This window comes from Myotis yumanensis, unplaced genomic scaffold (genome assembly GCF_028538775.1).
Source record: "Myotis yumanensis isolate MYYU_CA2020_CCGP unplaced genomic scaffold, mMyoYum1.0.hap1 SCAF_38, whole genome shotgun sequence".
Classification (NCBI taxonomy): Eukaryota; Metazoa; Chordata; class Mammalia; order Chiroptera; family Vespertilionidae; genus Myotis; species Myotis yumanensis.
In genome coordinates, this window is record NW_027223789.1 from 102,321 (window position 1) to 118,739 (window position 16,419).

General features: G+C 48.5%; 1 protein-coding gene and 2 pseudogenes across 1 annotated transcript; 2 read left to right on the top strand and 1 right to left on the bottom strand.

The window, feature by feature from the left end:
* Window positions 1-514: 514 nt before the first annotated feature.
* On the top strand, window positions 515-2,018 carry LOC139000866 (F-box only protein 31 pseudogene; annotated as a pseudogene).
* A 618-nt stretch (window positions 2,019-2,636) lies between these two features.
* Window positions 2,637-3,156, top strand: LOC139000867 (general transcription factor IIE subunit 2 pseudogene; annotated as a pseudogene).
* Window positions 3,157-13,403: 10,247 nt separating this feature from the next.
* On the bottom strand, window positions 13,404-14,836 carry LOC139000868 (uncharacterized). Its single transcript, XM_070402851.1, is given in 3 exon segments — window positions 13,404-13,706; window positions 13,935-14,506; window positions 14,800-14,836. Coding segments are annotated over 3 exon segments (912 nt in total).
* Window positions 14,837-16,419: the final 1,583 nt, after the last annotated feature.

The following is a 16,419-nucleotide window of genomic DNA, read 5'->3' on the forward strand; positions in this document are numbered from 1 at the left end:
GTCCGTGTTTCAAGACGGGTCGGATGGGTGGCCGACATCGCCGCCGACCCCGTGCACTCGCTTCGGTCCGCGGTTTGGCGCCTTTCAAACCCCCCCCCCTCCCGACTGCGTGACTTCTCCCGGGGTGCACTGGTGACAGTCCTCCCAGGCCCTCCGTGCCCCATTCCCGCCCCGGTGCCACCCCGACCGCTCCCCCCCTCCACCCCCGACCCTCGGATGGGCAAGAGGAAAGGAGAGAGACTTGGGAGCGGTTTTGCTCCTTCCAGCGAGTGCGGGTTGAAGATTGTTCGGCACTGGCAGGCAGGGGCGGAGCCACGGACAGGCTTTTATGCTGGAATCCACCAATCACACCACCGCAATGGGCAAGCGGCTCTAGCGTGGCTTCTGATTGGCTCAGACCTCACTGCAGCCCAAGGCTTCTGTGGCCAGAGAGCTGACCCCACAGTGGGAGGGGTGAGAGAGACTTTTTTAAATAAAATATAGGTGGATTGTGTTGGCTGTTACACGTGGAGGCATGGAGGAGTGCACTTGCCTCTGCAGCTTGGGCTCTTCTCAGCGATGTCGGTGTCCTCAGGAGTGCCAGGGCCCACCTGAGAAGGCAGCGCCCAAAAGCAAGCCGGCCCCAGCAGAAAATCACGTCGAGGCGGACGCCTCAGCGTTGTGCTGTTCGGGGAGTGGAGGAATCACGAGCCCCATGCCGCCTCCGCACTGCTCGCTGCAGGACCTGCCTGTGGAGATGCTGGTGGACATCTTCGCCTCACTCCCGGGCACCGACCTGGCCAGCCTGGCCCAGGCCTGCACCAAATTCCGGCACATCCTGCACACCGACAGCATCTGGAGACTGCGCTGTCGCGAGGAGCTTGGCATTCCGGAAAACTTGCAGAAACCGGAGATGATCGGTGGTATGTCTTATAGAGAAGTCTACACCAAGATGTTCCCATACAGAATCCTTTTGGGTTTGTGGCAGCTAGATTATGGCTATAGAAGACTGCTGAATGTAGTGGTGGATGATGGCTTATGCATTACTGGTTGGATGTACGGGCCTCTCTTAAACACCCATGTGGCTGGCCCAATGCAATTCGAGCCTTCATTTAGAATTCACCTGACGCAGAGGAAATCAGCCACGGTGGAGTACATGGACGACTTCTACAGCTTTTCCCATAGCCGACACATGCAGATTCAGAAGGACAGGTTCAGCAACCGGTGGATCCAGAGAGACCCCCGACAGGATTCACCAACGCGGCTTAGGGGAGGACGGGGGCTGGAGATGTCCCAGGAAGACAGACGGCTGTATGACCGCCTGACCTACCGCCATTTCTACCTGCCCCCCCCCCCCCCCCCGCCCCAGCCACCTGGACGACCTCCTCAGGCCAGGCCTCTTCCTAGGCAAATCTGATGGCTTCGGTCTAATGATTGCCATGCTCAGCTTCCATGGGAAGTATGCCCGGGTCACGAAGATCACGGGATACTTAATCTGGACGTTAGAGATCCACCTCATGCGCCGCATCCATCTGCCAGATGGCGAGACCTTCCGCAACTTCAACGAGCTCTCCCGCGTGGTCCAGGAGATTGAGGAGCAGGTGATCCGCGAGCAGCAGCAGCAAGAAAACAGAACTGAGGAAAGCGAGGGCCATGGCTGGCAGAGCCCTGCGCAGCCCAGCATTGGGGAGTCCTGGGCTGCACCTTCGGAGGAGCAGCCTGTTCCGTTTGTTCTGCCTGTGGGCGTGGGCTCAAGAGACCAGATCTATCCCCCGCCTCCAACCTGCAGGATGTGTTACTATGGCGTGCACATTGTTACCTTACATGGCTCCGCCTACCCCAGGCGCTGCCCTGGAGTCTTCATCCTGTTCGATGAGAACCACTTCGGGTTCATCTGGCTGGAGATGAAATACTTCATCCTGTTAGGCAGAGTCCAGAACACCTTCCAGAATGTGGAAGTACTGTCCCCGCAGGCCTTCCTGGAGATGCTCTCAAGCATTCCCGGACCCCCTGGGAGGAGCAGCTTGCATGCACTTTGAAGATTGGACCTTCTGACCTGGTGACCCACCTTTGTTCGTTTTTTGTTTTTTTTTTAATCCGCACCCGAGGATATTTTCCCTTTAATGTTTAGAGAGAGTGGGGCAGAGAGGGGAAAACAGACATAATCCATGTGAGAGAAACACCTCAGTTGTTTGCCTCCTGCCCAAGCCCAAACCAGGGCCAGGCTGGGTAGGGGCCAGAAATTGAGGTAGAAATAAACCTTAGACCAGTGGTCTCAACCGTCCTAATGCTGTGATCCTTTAATACAGCTCCTCATGTTGTGGTGACCCCCAATTTCCTTGTTACAAATTGAACATGAACATGATTTGGGATAGATAGATAGATTGATAGATAGATAGAAATATCTATCTAGATATATATAAAGGAATCCAGAAATATAAAGATACCGGGATAGCCCTGGACTGTCTGGTGGTGGCCATGCTGCAGAGGCCCCAGCACAGAGTGGTGGTACAGATGTCTATGGACCTGTCCCTGTTCATCAGTCTATGTTGTTCTCTATATTCCACAAATGAGTAAGATCACGTGGTATTCTTTTTTCTCTGACTGGCTAATTTCACTTTGCATAATGCTCTCCAGTTCCACCCATGCTGTTGTAAATGGCAAGAATCCCTTCTCTTTTTTTTAACCGCAGCGTAGTATTTCATTGTGTAGAAGATAAGAAGGCTCTGCTTAGTCTCTTAGATAAGCATGAAAAGCGAGGCTTAGGAGCAATTCTTCTAGAAGACATAGAGGAAGAACTGCCCAATTCCCAGAAAGCTGTGAAGGCTTTACGGGACCAGGTATTCTTTGTAAATCATCCGGAAAAGAAGAAAATTCTTTTCTTCAATGATAAAAGCTGTCAATTTTCTGTGGACAAAGAGTTTCAGAAACTGTGGAGGAGTGTCACTGTGGATTCAATGAGTGAGGAGAAAATTGGAGATGGCAGCGGAGATATTCAGAAGAATATCTGAAGCGACAGGGTATTTCTTCCATGCAGGAATCCAGACCAAAGAAAGTGGCCCCTATCCAGAGAAGGAAAAGGCCTGCCCGCTTCACAAAAAGCGATGATTTAAGACTCATAACGAACACATGGCTGGAGTGCTGAAGGATGACTCTGACATTGCTCCTAGTAAATAGTGAACAGTTTTGTAGTGTGACGAGGTCCCCACACACCAACAGAGGAGGCAAACCAGCTTGAGGAACTGGATTCAGGTCAGCTTCCTCCCCCCACATTCTTGGACTTGGGGGCCTGGAATGACACCTTCCACGTCATTCCAGATTGAAAAAAAAAATACTCCTTAAAAAAATAAAAATAGGAGGAGAAGCAAGATGGCGGCGATATAGGCAGACACATCCTATGTCTTGTCCCGGAGCAAACGGAGTAAGCAGCTGAAACTAATAACACCCACCCAGAATTGGCAAATTTACTCAGCTGGTGAGACGGTTTGAAGCCGGGAAGGGCAGACCTCCCCTGGAAAGGTTAAAAGCCAGGGATCTGGGCAGGAAAGTTTGCCGGACCTGAGCCCAGAGGGTCGGAGGGAGACCGCATGGCAGACAGCCGCGTCTCTTGGGACAGACACAGACCCTGACCGGGGTAAGGAGTTCCGCGGGTTTGCTGGCACCAGGAGATTTGAAATTTGGATTTTGTGATTGCAGAGAACTGAGACTAAAGGGGGCATCCTGAGGAACTGACCGGACCATGCAGTGCCCATAAGAGAGGAGCGTTTCCCAGATCATGCAGTGCTGGTAAGAGAGGAGCGTTTCCCAGACCGCAGATCCAAGCAACAGCAGCCCCCTGATCACCGCAGCCTCCTGATCACCACAGCCTCCTGATCACCACACCCTCTGTCTGTGGAACAGCAGCTGTACGTGAAGCCTCCCCCCACCAGCCAGAAGAGCCAACACAGCTGTGAAAAACACCCACCAGAGGAGCTGCTGCCAACTGGAAAGCAGCTGCTACTGCAACCATCTGAGCAGCAACCACAACCCAAGGAGCCCCTGCCACCCAGGGAGCAGCCACTGAACATCTCAACATCTACATATGTCAGCGAGATCAAACATGGGTAGGCAAAGAAACCCCCAAAGGAAAGAAAAGGAGGACTCACCAGAAAAGCAGCTGAGACAGAGATATGCAACATGACGGAAAAAAAATTCAGAATAAGGTTCCTAGAGTACATGCACCAGATGTTCAAGAAGCAAGAAGAAACAGATGAAAAACTCAACTACTTATGCAAGAAGCTAGAAGAAACAGATGAAAAAATCAACAACTTAAGTAAGTCCCAAGAAGAAATGAAGAGCGACATAGCTGCAATAAAAAACTCCATTGAAAGTATCAACAGTAGACTGGGAGAAGCGGAGGACCGAATTAGTGAATTAGAAGACAAGGAAGCAAAACACACTCAAACTGTACGGCAAATGGAGAAAAAAATTAAAAGACAGGAGGAGAGCCTAAGGGAGCTTTGGGACAACATGAAACGAAACAACATACAAATAATAGGGGTGCCAGAACAACAGAAAGATGAACATGGACTAGAAAACCTATTCGAAGAAATAATATCAGAAAACTTCCCTGAGGTGGGGAAGAAAAAAGTCACACAAGCCCAGAGAGTCCCAAACAAGGTGAACCCAAAAAGACCCACACCAAGACACATCATAATTACCATGGCAAATGTTCAGGATAAAGAGAGAATCTTACAGGCTGCAAGAGAGAGACGGAAAGTAACATACAAGGGATCTCCCATTAGATTATCAAATGATTTCTCAACAGAAACACATCAGGCCAGAAAAGAATGGACGGAAATCTACAAAGTGATGCAAAGCAAAGGACTGAATCCAAGAATACTCTATCCAGCAAGGCTATCATTCAAAATTGAAGGGGAAATAAGAAGCTTCACAGACAAAAAAGGGCTAAGGGAGTTTATCACCACCAAGCCAGCCATGCAAGAAATGCTAAAGGGACTGGTGTAAAAAGAAGAAATATCAAGCTCAGAAAGAAAACAGCCACACACACACACAAAAAAAGAAATGGCTACAAACAAGTACCTTTCAATAATAACTTTAAATGTAAATGGACTAAATGCTCCAACCAAAAGACATCGAGTGGCTGAATGGATAAAAAAACATGACCCATACATCTGCTGTCTACAAGAGACCCACCTCATTAGAAGGGACTCACACAGACTGAAAGTGAAGGGATGGAAAAATATCTTTCACGCAAATGGAAAGGAAAAGAAAGCTGGGGTAGCAATACTTATATCGGACAAAATACATCTCAAAGTGAAGGCCATAACCAGAGATAAGGAAGGCCACTTCATAATATTAAAGGGATCAATACAACAAGAAGATATAACCCTGGTAAACATATATGCACCCAATGCAGGAGCACCCACATACATAAGAAAACTTCTGGAAGATATCAGGGGAGAGATCGACAACAATACAATCATAGTAGGGGACTTTAATACACCACTGACATCACTGGATAAATCCGCTAGACAAAAACTCAGCAAAGAAACAGCAATCCTAAATGACTCACTAGATCAGATGGACTTAATTGACATCTTCAGAACATTTCACCCCACAGCTGCGGAATATACATTCCTCTCAGGTGCTCATGGGACATATTCAAAAATAGACCACATATTGGGTCACAAGCAAAGTCTCCACAAATTCAAGAAGATTGAAATCATAAAAAGCTTCTTTGCAGACCACGTTGGCATAATGTTAGAAATAAACTACAATAAAAACAACCCAAAATACTCAAACACTTGGAAGCTGAATAGCATGTTATTAAATATTGATTGGGTTACCGATGACATCAAAGAAGAAATTAAAAACATCCTGGACACTAATGACAATGAAAACACAACAATCCAAAACCTCTGGGACACAATGAAAGCAGTCCTGAGAGGAAAGTTTATAGCTCTACAGGCCTATCTCAAAAAACAAGAAAAAATGGTAGTCAATCATCTAACTCTACAACTCAAAGAATTAGAAAGAGAGCAACAAGAAAACCCCAGAGTGAGCAGAAGGAAGGAGATAATAAAGATTAGAGCAGAAATCAATGAAATAGAGACCAAAAAAACAATACAGAAAATCAATGAAACCAAGAGCTGGTTCTTTGAAAGAATAAACAAGATTGACAAACCCCTAGCCAGGCTCACCAAGAAGCAAAGAGAGAGGTCCCAAATAAACCAAATCAGAAATGATAGAGGCGAAATAACAACAGACCCCACAGAAATACAAATGATTGTTAAACAATACTACGGGCAACTCTACTCCAACAAACTAGACAACCTGGAGGAAATGGACAAATTCCTAGAAAAATACAACATTCCAAAACTCAATCAGGAAGAATCTAAAAACCTCAATAGGCCAATAACTATGGAAGAAATTGAAGCAGTCATCAGAAAGCTTCCAGCAAACAAAAGCCCAGGGCCAGACGGCTTCACAGGGGAGTTCTACCAAACATTCAAGGAAGAACTAAAACCTACCCTTCTCAGACTACTACAAAAAATTCAAGAGGAAGGAACACTTCCAAGCTCATTCTATGAAGCCAGCATCACCCTAATACCAAAACCAGGTAAAGACATCACAATGAAAGAGAATTACAGGCCAATATCCCTCATGAACATAGATGCCAAAATCCTCAACAAAATCTTAGCAAATCGGATCCAGCAGTACATCAGAAGGATCATACACCATGACCAAGTAGGATTTATCCCAGAGATGCAAGGATGGTACAACATCCGTAAATCAATAAATGTGATACATCACATAAACAAATTGAAAGAAAAAAACCACATGGTCATATCAATTGATGCAGAAAAAGCATTCGACAAAATCCAACACCCATTTTTGATAAAAACTCTCAGAAAGGTGGGAATAGAAGGATCATACCTCAACATAATAAAAGCCATATATGACAGGCCCACAGCCAACATCATACTCAATGGACAAAAACTAACACCATTTCCCCTAAGAACAGGAACAAGACAGGGATGCCCACTCTCACCACTCCTGTTCAACATAGTACTGGAAGTATTAGCCATTGCAATTAGGCAAGAAGAAGAAATAAAAGGCATCCAAATTGGAAAAGAGGAAGTAAAACTGTCCTTATTTGCAGATGACGTGATATTATACATACAAAACCCTAGAGACTCCATCAAAAAGCTACTAGACTTAATACATGAATTTGGCAATGTAGCAGGATACAAAATTAACCCCAAGAAATCTGAGGCATTTCTATACACCAATAGTGAACTTTCAGAAAGGGAGATCAGAAAAACAATCCCATTTACCATCGCACCAAAAAAATTAAGATACCTAGGAATAAACTTAACTAAAGAGGTTAAAGACCTCTACTCAGAAAACTACAGGACGTTGAAAAAAGAGATAGAGGAAGACATAAACAGATGGAAGAACATACCATGTTCTTGGATTGGTAGAATTAACATCATTAAAATGTCCATACTACCCAAAGCAATCTATACATTCAACGCACTTCCCATTAAAATACCAATGGCCTTCTTCAAAGATCTAGAACGAACTCTCCAAAAATTCATCTGGAATAAAAAAAGACCCCGAATAGCTGCAACGATCCTGAGAAAGAACAAAGTAGGTGGGATCTCAATGCCAGATATCAAGCTGTATTACAAAGCCACTGTTCTCAAAACTGCCTGGTACTGGCACAAGAACAGACATATAGATCAGTGGAATAGAATAGAGAGTCCAGAAATTAGCCCGAACCAATATGCTCAATTAATTTTTGACAAAGGAGGCATGAACATACAATGGAGCCAAGATAGTCTCTTCAATAAATGGTGTTGGGAAAATTGGACAGACATATGCAAGAAAATGAAACTAGACCACCAACTTACACCATACACAAGAATAAACTCAAAATGGATAAAGGACTTAAATGTACGACAGGAAACCATAACAATGCTAGAAGAATACAAAGGCAACAAAATCTCAGACATATGCCAAAGCAATTTCTTCACTGATACAGCTCCTACGGCAGTTGAAACTAAAGAGAAACTGAACAAATGGGACTACATCAAAATAAAAAGCTTCTGCACAGCAAAAGAAACCATCAACAAAACAACAAGAAAACCCACCTCGTGGGAAAACATATTTGCCAACGTCATATCTGATAAGGGCTTAATCTCCAAAATTTATAGGGAACTCATACAACTTAACAAAAAGAAGATAAACAATCCAATCAAAAAATGGGCAAAGGATCTAAATAGACACCTTTCAAAAGAGGACATTCAGAAAGCCAAGAGACATGAAAACATGCTCAAAGTCACTAATCATCCGAGAGATGCAAATCAAAACAACAATGAGGTACCATCTCACACCTGTCAGAATGGCCATCATCAACAAATCAACAAACGACAAGTGCTGGAGAGGATGTGGAGAAAAAGGAACACTTGTGCACTGCTGGTGCACAATGCAGACTGGTGCAGCCACTATGGAAGGCAGTATGGAGGTTCCTCAAAAAATTGGAAATGGAACTCCCATTTGACCCTGTGATCCCACTTCTAGGAATATATCCCAAGAAACCAGAAACACCAATCAGAAAGGATATATGCACCCAGATGTTCATAGCAGCACAATTTACCATAGCTAAGATCTGGAAATAGCCTAAGTGCCCATCAGTAGATGAATGGATTAGAAAACTGTGGTACATCTACACGATGGAATCCTATGCTGCTGTTAAAAGGAAGGAACTCTTACCATTTGCAACAGCATGGATGGAACTGGAGAGCATTATGCTAAGTGAAACAAGCCAGTCAATGAAGGAAAAATACCACATGATCTCATTCTTTCATGGATAATTAAGACCATTACAAACTTTTGAACAATAATAAATACAGTGGCAGAGCTGCCTCAAACCGATTGTCGGACTTCAGTGGTAAGGCCAGGGAGGGTTGGGGGACAGGAGGGAGGGGAGTAAGAGATCAACCGAAGGACTTATATGCATCCATATAACCATAACTAATGGACATAAGACACTGGGGGGTAAGGGAGGGCAGGGGCTTGTCAAGGGTTGGGGGGAAAAAAGGACACATATGTAATACCCTTTGTAACGCTTTAAGCAATAAAAAAATAATAATAAATAAATAAATAAATAAAAAATAAACATAATAAAAATTAAAAAACCTCCTCAGAAACACGTTGATCCGGCCTTTCAACTTTCTGAGGTTTCAGCAAGCCCAGATGGCCAGGCCCGGACTTTGTCTCTGGGCCAGGGCCTGACCATCCATCCATCCAGAGAGTGAGCGGGGTGGGGAGGTGAGGGGTTGGGAGGGTCGACAAGATGGCCCGAACCAGACATAGTCTTTGTGGATTACAGAGATTGGGTTAGCTGGGGCCGTGGCCTGGGCCAAAGATCCCGTCCCGTCCTCTGCTGGTCGAGAAGCGTCAATGCAAGAGCCCCCTCCTGCAGCCTCCTCTGGGGAAGGCAGAGCCAGGTGACTGGACTTCCCCAGTTCTGGCTAGACCCGAGGGGGCTCTGTCTTTGAGAAGGCAGGGGATGAAGGGTGCTCATGGATGCCGACGGACCATTCAAAGCCAGAAGTGTCCGTGCGTGACTGCGGATGTATACGCACAGACGCACGCCCGCGCACACACACACACTCCCAAACGCACACCCACACCCACACACCTAGTCCTCCTCCTCCCCCCGCACCCTCCACACACACCGGAGCACAAGTTCCGCTGACAACATATCTGCTGAGTGACACGCGCCTAGGAGATTTACTGTGGCTTTTTTCAATGTGGATTGTCCTGGGCCCACCGGAGCCTAAGTAGGTATTGTCCCCTCTTCAACCCAGAAAATGGCGATGCCTCTCCGCAAGGCCTGGAGATGGAGCCCTGAGGCCTTCTTGTGCACCTGCCCCATCTCCCAAGCTCACCCCAAGCCCGGGAATCTATTCAGCGGGCCAGTGGTGCCCTCTACTGGTCCTGGAGCGTCAATGCAAGCCTCCTCTTCACCCCCACCCCCACCTCCTTCCTCAGCTTTCTCTGGGAAAGACAGAGCCAGGTGTCTGGACCTCCCTGGTGTTTATAGACCCCAGGGCTGGGGGAAGTTCCAGCCCTGGTCGCTGTCTGCAAGAAGGCAGGTGTGTGTGTGTGTGTGTGTGTGTGTGTGTGTGTGTGTGTGTGTGTGGTGCAGGAGGGGGGACGGGGCAGGGGCAGAAGAGGGGTGCTCACAGATGTCATCCCACAATGGAAATCCACCAGTTTGCCTGAGTGACCGCGGATACACACACACACACACACACACACACACACACACACACACGGAGCACAATGTCGGGCACCGAGATTTCTGCTGAGTGACCCGCCTCTAGGAGATTCATTGTGGCTTTTTGCAGGGTGGCTCAGGCCTGTGGATCATATTTGAGGCTCAGCTGAAATTCTGATCACACCTACAGTACAACTGACCTCCTTGGCTTCAATGGTTTTGAAAAACAGACGTCAAAGGGCACATCTGAAGGACAGCATCCTATTCATCTCTTAGAATCGCCATGTCCTTCTGCCACCAAAGAGGTGGGTTACAAGAACAGAGAGGAATTCCCTGAGAGTCCATGTGCCAGGAGTCACAAATCAAGGTGCCACCGGGACCCCTTCTCATCTGGGGGCTCTGGGGAGCATCTCGCCTGCCTCCACCAGCTGCTGGTGGCCCCTGGCATCCTGGTCTCAGAGCTAATATACAAAACCATACATATTTTATTCACCTCAACTTCAGCCTCTGCCTCCCATGACCTCCAAGGCCTGCTTCATTCGTTGTGTTTGAGTCTCGGGTCTCTCCCCTCCCAGAGCCATCGCTTCCTGCTGCCCCCTCCTTTTGAGGAATGAATACCAGGCATCACAACCACGAACAGGAGAATGTGAGTGAGAGAGAGAGGGGGAAAACAGTGATGTGAGAGAAACATGGATTGGTTGCCTCCCACATGCACCCTGCCCAGAGTCAGGATAGAACCTGGTATGTGAAACCACGTATGTGCCCTTGACCAGGAATCTCTTGACCCAGAATGGAGCCCTCAGCTTTCCATTGCATGACATGACCTCTCACCTACTGAGCCACACCAGAAAGGCTCCGTTTGTCTTTCAAATGGATCTTCGCATCTATTTATCTTGAATAGATTATGGCCAGTTAAGTGTGCTTGCAATGTTATGGCTTTCTGAGTTTTTTGGAATCCTCTGTTCCTCTTTTATTTTCCTGCTCTCTTGTCTTGTATGTTGAGGGCTCTCTGTAGTGCTATGTTTGAATTCCTTTCGTTTATTTCTCCAGTGTCTCCTGTAGACACATACACACGGGGGCAGTAGAAAGCACGAGGTCTGCTAACAAGATATCTGCTGAGTGACGGGCGCCTAGGAGATTTTTTCCTTGTGGATTGTCCTGGGCCCACCGGAGTCCAGGTGTGTGGTTACCAGCATTCTTGACCTAGGACAAATGAACAGCCTCTCCATACATTGGAGGTTGAAAAACCAAGATAAACACACACACACACACACACACACACACACACACACCAGAGCACCCTGAAGGTAAAGCCCTACCTCACACCACACACCATCACTGCTAGATGTGTTCAAGGACAGTTGACAACCTGGATAGCAGAGACAGTGAACAGGGCTTTTATAGGGTTGTATGTCAATTTTCAAATGAAGCACATGGTTAAGATTATTTTTAACTTTTATTAATAAATTCATGAGGCTTGAGGGCATCCATTTGCTATGGATAGAAAGGACAGGCAGATATGTGACAGGCAATGATAAGCACTGAAATAGTCCTTAAAATCCAGAAATTCTACTGATAAAAAAAATACAAATGGGACCGATGTTTGTAACCATTCATTGCCGAGAAATAGAGTCAATTGCAATGAATGAAGAGAAATGAGCAAAGAAATAATAAAATAACAAAAAATAAAATACCCCCCCCAAACACACACACACACACACTCTTCACAGGTCCCGGCTCCGAGGAGCCCGCACTAGAGGCGACGGTCAAGCACACCAAGCATCGCAGCCACGTTCAAGAGAACCTTTCCTTGAGATGCTTTTGGTGAATGCCACCTGAAGGGCGTGTCCTGTGGGGGATCTAGCCTGGGGCATGAGCGCCCCCACCCTAAACTTGACTCTCAACCGGTGACAAAGCTTCAGTTCTGGGGCCGGCTGATTGGTGGGTCTCTGGCTCCACCCACCACATTCCCAGGCTATAAAAGGGAGCAAGGGTAAGCTGCACCGCCCCTCCCCGCCCCCCCCACACACACACACGCCACCCCCGACCCCCTCCCCAGCCGAGGGAGATGGGGAAGGGAGAGCGACATGGGGAGGAGAAAGCTGGAGGCCAGGGCACCAGAGGGGAAGGGCAGCGGGGGGTAGGTCCCGGCGTGGCGGGGGGGGGGGGGGGGGGGGGGCTGCATCGCCTAGCCCAGCCAAGGTGCGCGCCCAGCCCTGCTTCAGGTCCCAGCAAGACCAACTCAGCCCTTAGGGCCAATCCTTATCCCGAAGTTCCGGATCCTGCTTGCTGACTTCCCTTACCTACATTGTTCCAACATGCCAGAGGCTGTTCACCTTGGAGACCTGCTGAGGATATGGGTACCGCCCGGAGCGAGATTAACACCCTCTCCCCCGATTTTCCAGGGTCAGCGAGAGCTCACTGGATGCCGCCGGAACCGACGCTTTCCAAGGCAAGGGCCCATCTCTTGGGGCGAACCAATTTCAGGACGCCCTGCCCTTCACAAAGAAAAGAGAACTCTCCCCGGAGCGGCGGCCGGCTTCTCTGGGACCGGTTGTGTTACCGCACTGGAAGCTTCTCGGCGCCCGTCTCCGCCACTCCGGACTCGGGGTTCTGAACTCAACTCCCTTTCGATCGGCTGAGGGCAATGGCAGCCATCACCGGTCCCTTTGGAACGATGTTCGCCCATCTCTCAGGACCGACTGACCCATGATCAACTTCTGTTCACATGGAACCCTTTTCCACTTCGGCCTTCTAAGTTCTCCTTTGAATTTTTGCTACTACCACCAAGATCTGCACCTGCAGCTGCTCCACCCGGGCCTGTGCCCTAGGCTTCAAGGCTCACCGAAGGGGGCCCTCCTACTCGGAACGAGTTTTTTTGTTTGTTTGTTTGTTTGTTTTTCCTACGCCCCTTTCTGTTAATTATGGCCAAGGTGAAAACAGCAACCAGTAAAATGTATCCCCAAAATGACTCGGTACAAAACAGGTCTTTTTCAGAAATATTTAATAAAATAAAAGTTAACGAAAAATCTTTAAATGAGTTTTAAATCCTATTTCAAAACAGAAGAATCAACTCCATCATTGGCCACAGGTCCCTGGCCATCCTCCCACACACTGACTTGCTGGTGCTTTATCTGGTGTCCATCATCGCATTGTAATCGTCCAGCAGGGCGTCCATCTCCACGCCATCCATTTGGCCGTCTAAATCCTCAGTGTCCCTCATAGCGTTGTAAGTGTCCAGTAGGGTGTCCAACTCAGGGGTGTCCCTCATCGCACTGTCAGCGTCCAGCTGGGAGTCCAACTCCTCAGTGACCCTCATGGAGCTGTAAGCGACCTTCTGGGCGTCCAACTCCTCGTTGTCCCTCATCCCACTGTAAGCGTCCAGCTGGGCATCCAACTGCTCGGTGCCCCTCAAGGAGTTGTCAGTGTCCTTCTGGGAGTTCAACTACTTGGTGCCCCTCATCACACTGTAAGCGTCCAGCTTGGCGTCCATCTGTTTGGTGTCCCTCATCGAGTTGTAAGCGTCCTACTTGGCGTCCAACTGCTTGGTGGCCCGCATCACTTTGTAATTGTCCAGCTGGGCGTTCAACTTATCGGTGCCCCTCTTCGAGTTTTCAGCGTCCTACTGGGCATCCAACTGCTCCGGTGCCCCTCATCGCACTGTAAGCATACTGCTTGGCGTCCAACTGCTCGGTGCCCTCATAGCGCTGTAAGCATCCAGCTGGGAATCCAACTTTTTGGTGTCCCTCATCAGGCTGTAAGCATCCTTCTGAGCGTCCAAATGCTTGGTGCCCCACATCGAGTTGTAAGCGTCCAAATCGGCGTCCAATTCCTCCGCTGAGATCTGTGGCTTTCAATTGCGGCCAGTGTGCCTGCCTGTTCACCCGTTGCCTCCCCAGGCGCCCCTCCGAGTGCTGCCGCTGAAGCCTCCAGATCCTCGGTTTGTAGTCACCCAGCCTCTGTTGACACTCTGTACTGCCCTGGGATGCGTGTCTATCTGTGAGATGAGGATCTGGATGTTGAGGGGACAGCCATCCAAAGGGACGCCGTTGTACTGTTTCATGGCATCCAGGGCGTCTGCCTTCCGCTCAAAGTGCTCGTGGGCTGTTCCCAGGCTGCGGCCAGAGCGGTCGTAATGGACACCGGCCTTCTTCAGAGGCCCGAACTCCGCAAACAGCTGCTGAATGTCCACGTCAGACACTCCGAAGTCCAGGATGGACAGCAGCAGCTTCCCCCCGGTCATCAGGCCGGCGCCCCTGCCGAAGGCCTTGTGGAAGCGGTCGTGTTGCCACTCCTACGGAAGCTGTGTCAGCCTGCTGTAGGGCGCCGGCTGGTTCCTGCCTCGGCCGAGGGCAGCCTGGTTCCGGAACGGCCCGCCGCCTCTGCGCTCTGGTGCGGAGGCCTGCACTCCACAACCCCGGCCTCCCTGGGAGGTGACCGGGCCTCGGTCCGGCCTAGGTCCTTGCCCCCGCCCCCGCCGCAGCCACGGCCCCGGCCAGGGCAGGCCCGCTGGCTCCAGTCCAGCCTAATGTCATCCAGTGACATGTGGATTTTGTCGGCCATGGTGGGGCCCGAATTGGCCTCGGATTGAGCCCCTGCGGAGGCACGCAGGTCTTCACTTCCTGCACAACACCAGAGCTGTTCCTGGGCTGGCACCAGATAAGCAAAGCCGGTTAGGGTGGGTCACATATCTTTGTACTAGTGAATGACAAGAGGTAACTAGTCACTTCCCTTTTTTCCAGTGCCCTTGAGGCACAACCAAGAGTCCCAGGGAAGAGACCACAAATTCCCTCATTGTTACTGTTATCATGTTAATTTTTGACCACTCACTATCATTTTACAGCTTACCAACCCCCAGCCTCCTCCCCTTTGCTTTCTCCCACCTCCCTCATCTATCATCACTGGATTTCATGGAAACCCACTGGTCAATAGCAGGAAAGAGTGTAGCAGTGTTTGAAACCATTTACAAGTCTCATCCTTGGATGGTGATTTATAAAAATAGGTCAAAGACATGCTTGTGGACTTTGGGCTTTGCTGTGCTGTGTATCTGTGCAGAGGCCGGCTGATTTTAAACTCCTATGTGATGACTTAAGTTTATCCTTCACCCCTGGTCTGGTCCCTGGATTTCGTTATCTAGGCCTTGGAAAGGCCTCCTCCCTGCCTTGAAAAGAATAGATTTTTAATTCCTTAAGATTCTGCTTCCCAGCAGTAGCTGACAGTCTGGTTCAAATAAATTCATCACAGAAATTATTTACAGGTTTGAGTGTTTCTCAGGTTAATGGTATGAAACTCCAAGAAAACACACACACACCACACAAACCACACACACACACACACACACATACATACAAGTTTTTCAAGTGTACAACTCAACAAAACATCACCTGAATACAGCGCCCAAAGTATAAAGCCTCTTTCTGTCACCATTTTCCTCCTCCACCTCCCCCCCCCCCCGGTTTCTTTCTATTTGGCTTTCTTTTGTGTTCCCCCTTCCACTACCACCCACCACCCCAAATCTATTTTTTTCAACATAGGGATGGGGCATTTCCAAGGCATACAAACAAGGCAACAAAGCCAGGAAGCCATAGAGGCAATAAACACTAACATGGACACATCTGCCACTGCCTATGTATATATATATAGTCACAAGAAAGCCCAAAGACAGCAAGCAGGTGGGTGTGGGGAACATTCGTACAATGTCATGTGGTTGTGGATTTTAGCGTGACTCACCTGACAAATGACAAGAAAGTGTTGGGGTGGAGCGGGAGCACACTGTAGTATGTGTGTTTGAAGTGAGGTAAATCTGGATGAGGCCTTGTCCATGAAATGTACAAAATCAATCAATTTGGCCCTGGACCGGTGGCTCAGTTGGCTACAGCGTCTTCCCTTATGCCACTGTTTGTGGGTTCAATCCCCAATCAGGGCACAGACAGGAAGCAACAGAGCCCTGGCTGGTGTGGCTCAGTTGGTTGAGCATCATCTCGTGCATTGAAAGGTCACCGATTCCTTTCCAGATTGGGGCACATGCCCAGATTTCAGGTTCATTTCCCAGCTGGAGTATGTATTGGAGGCAACTGATAGGTATTTCTCTCTCTCTCTCTCTCTCTCTCTCTCTCTCTCCTTCCCTTTCTCCCTCCTTTCCTAAA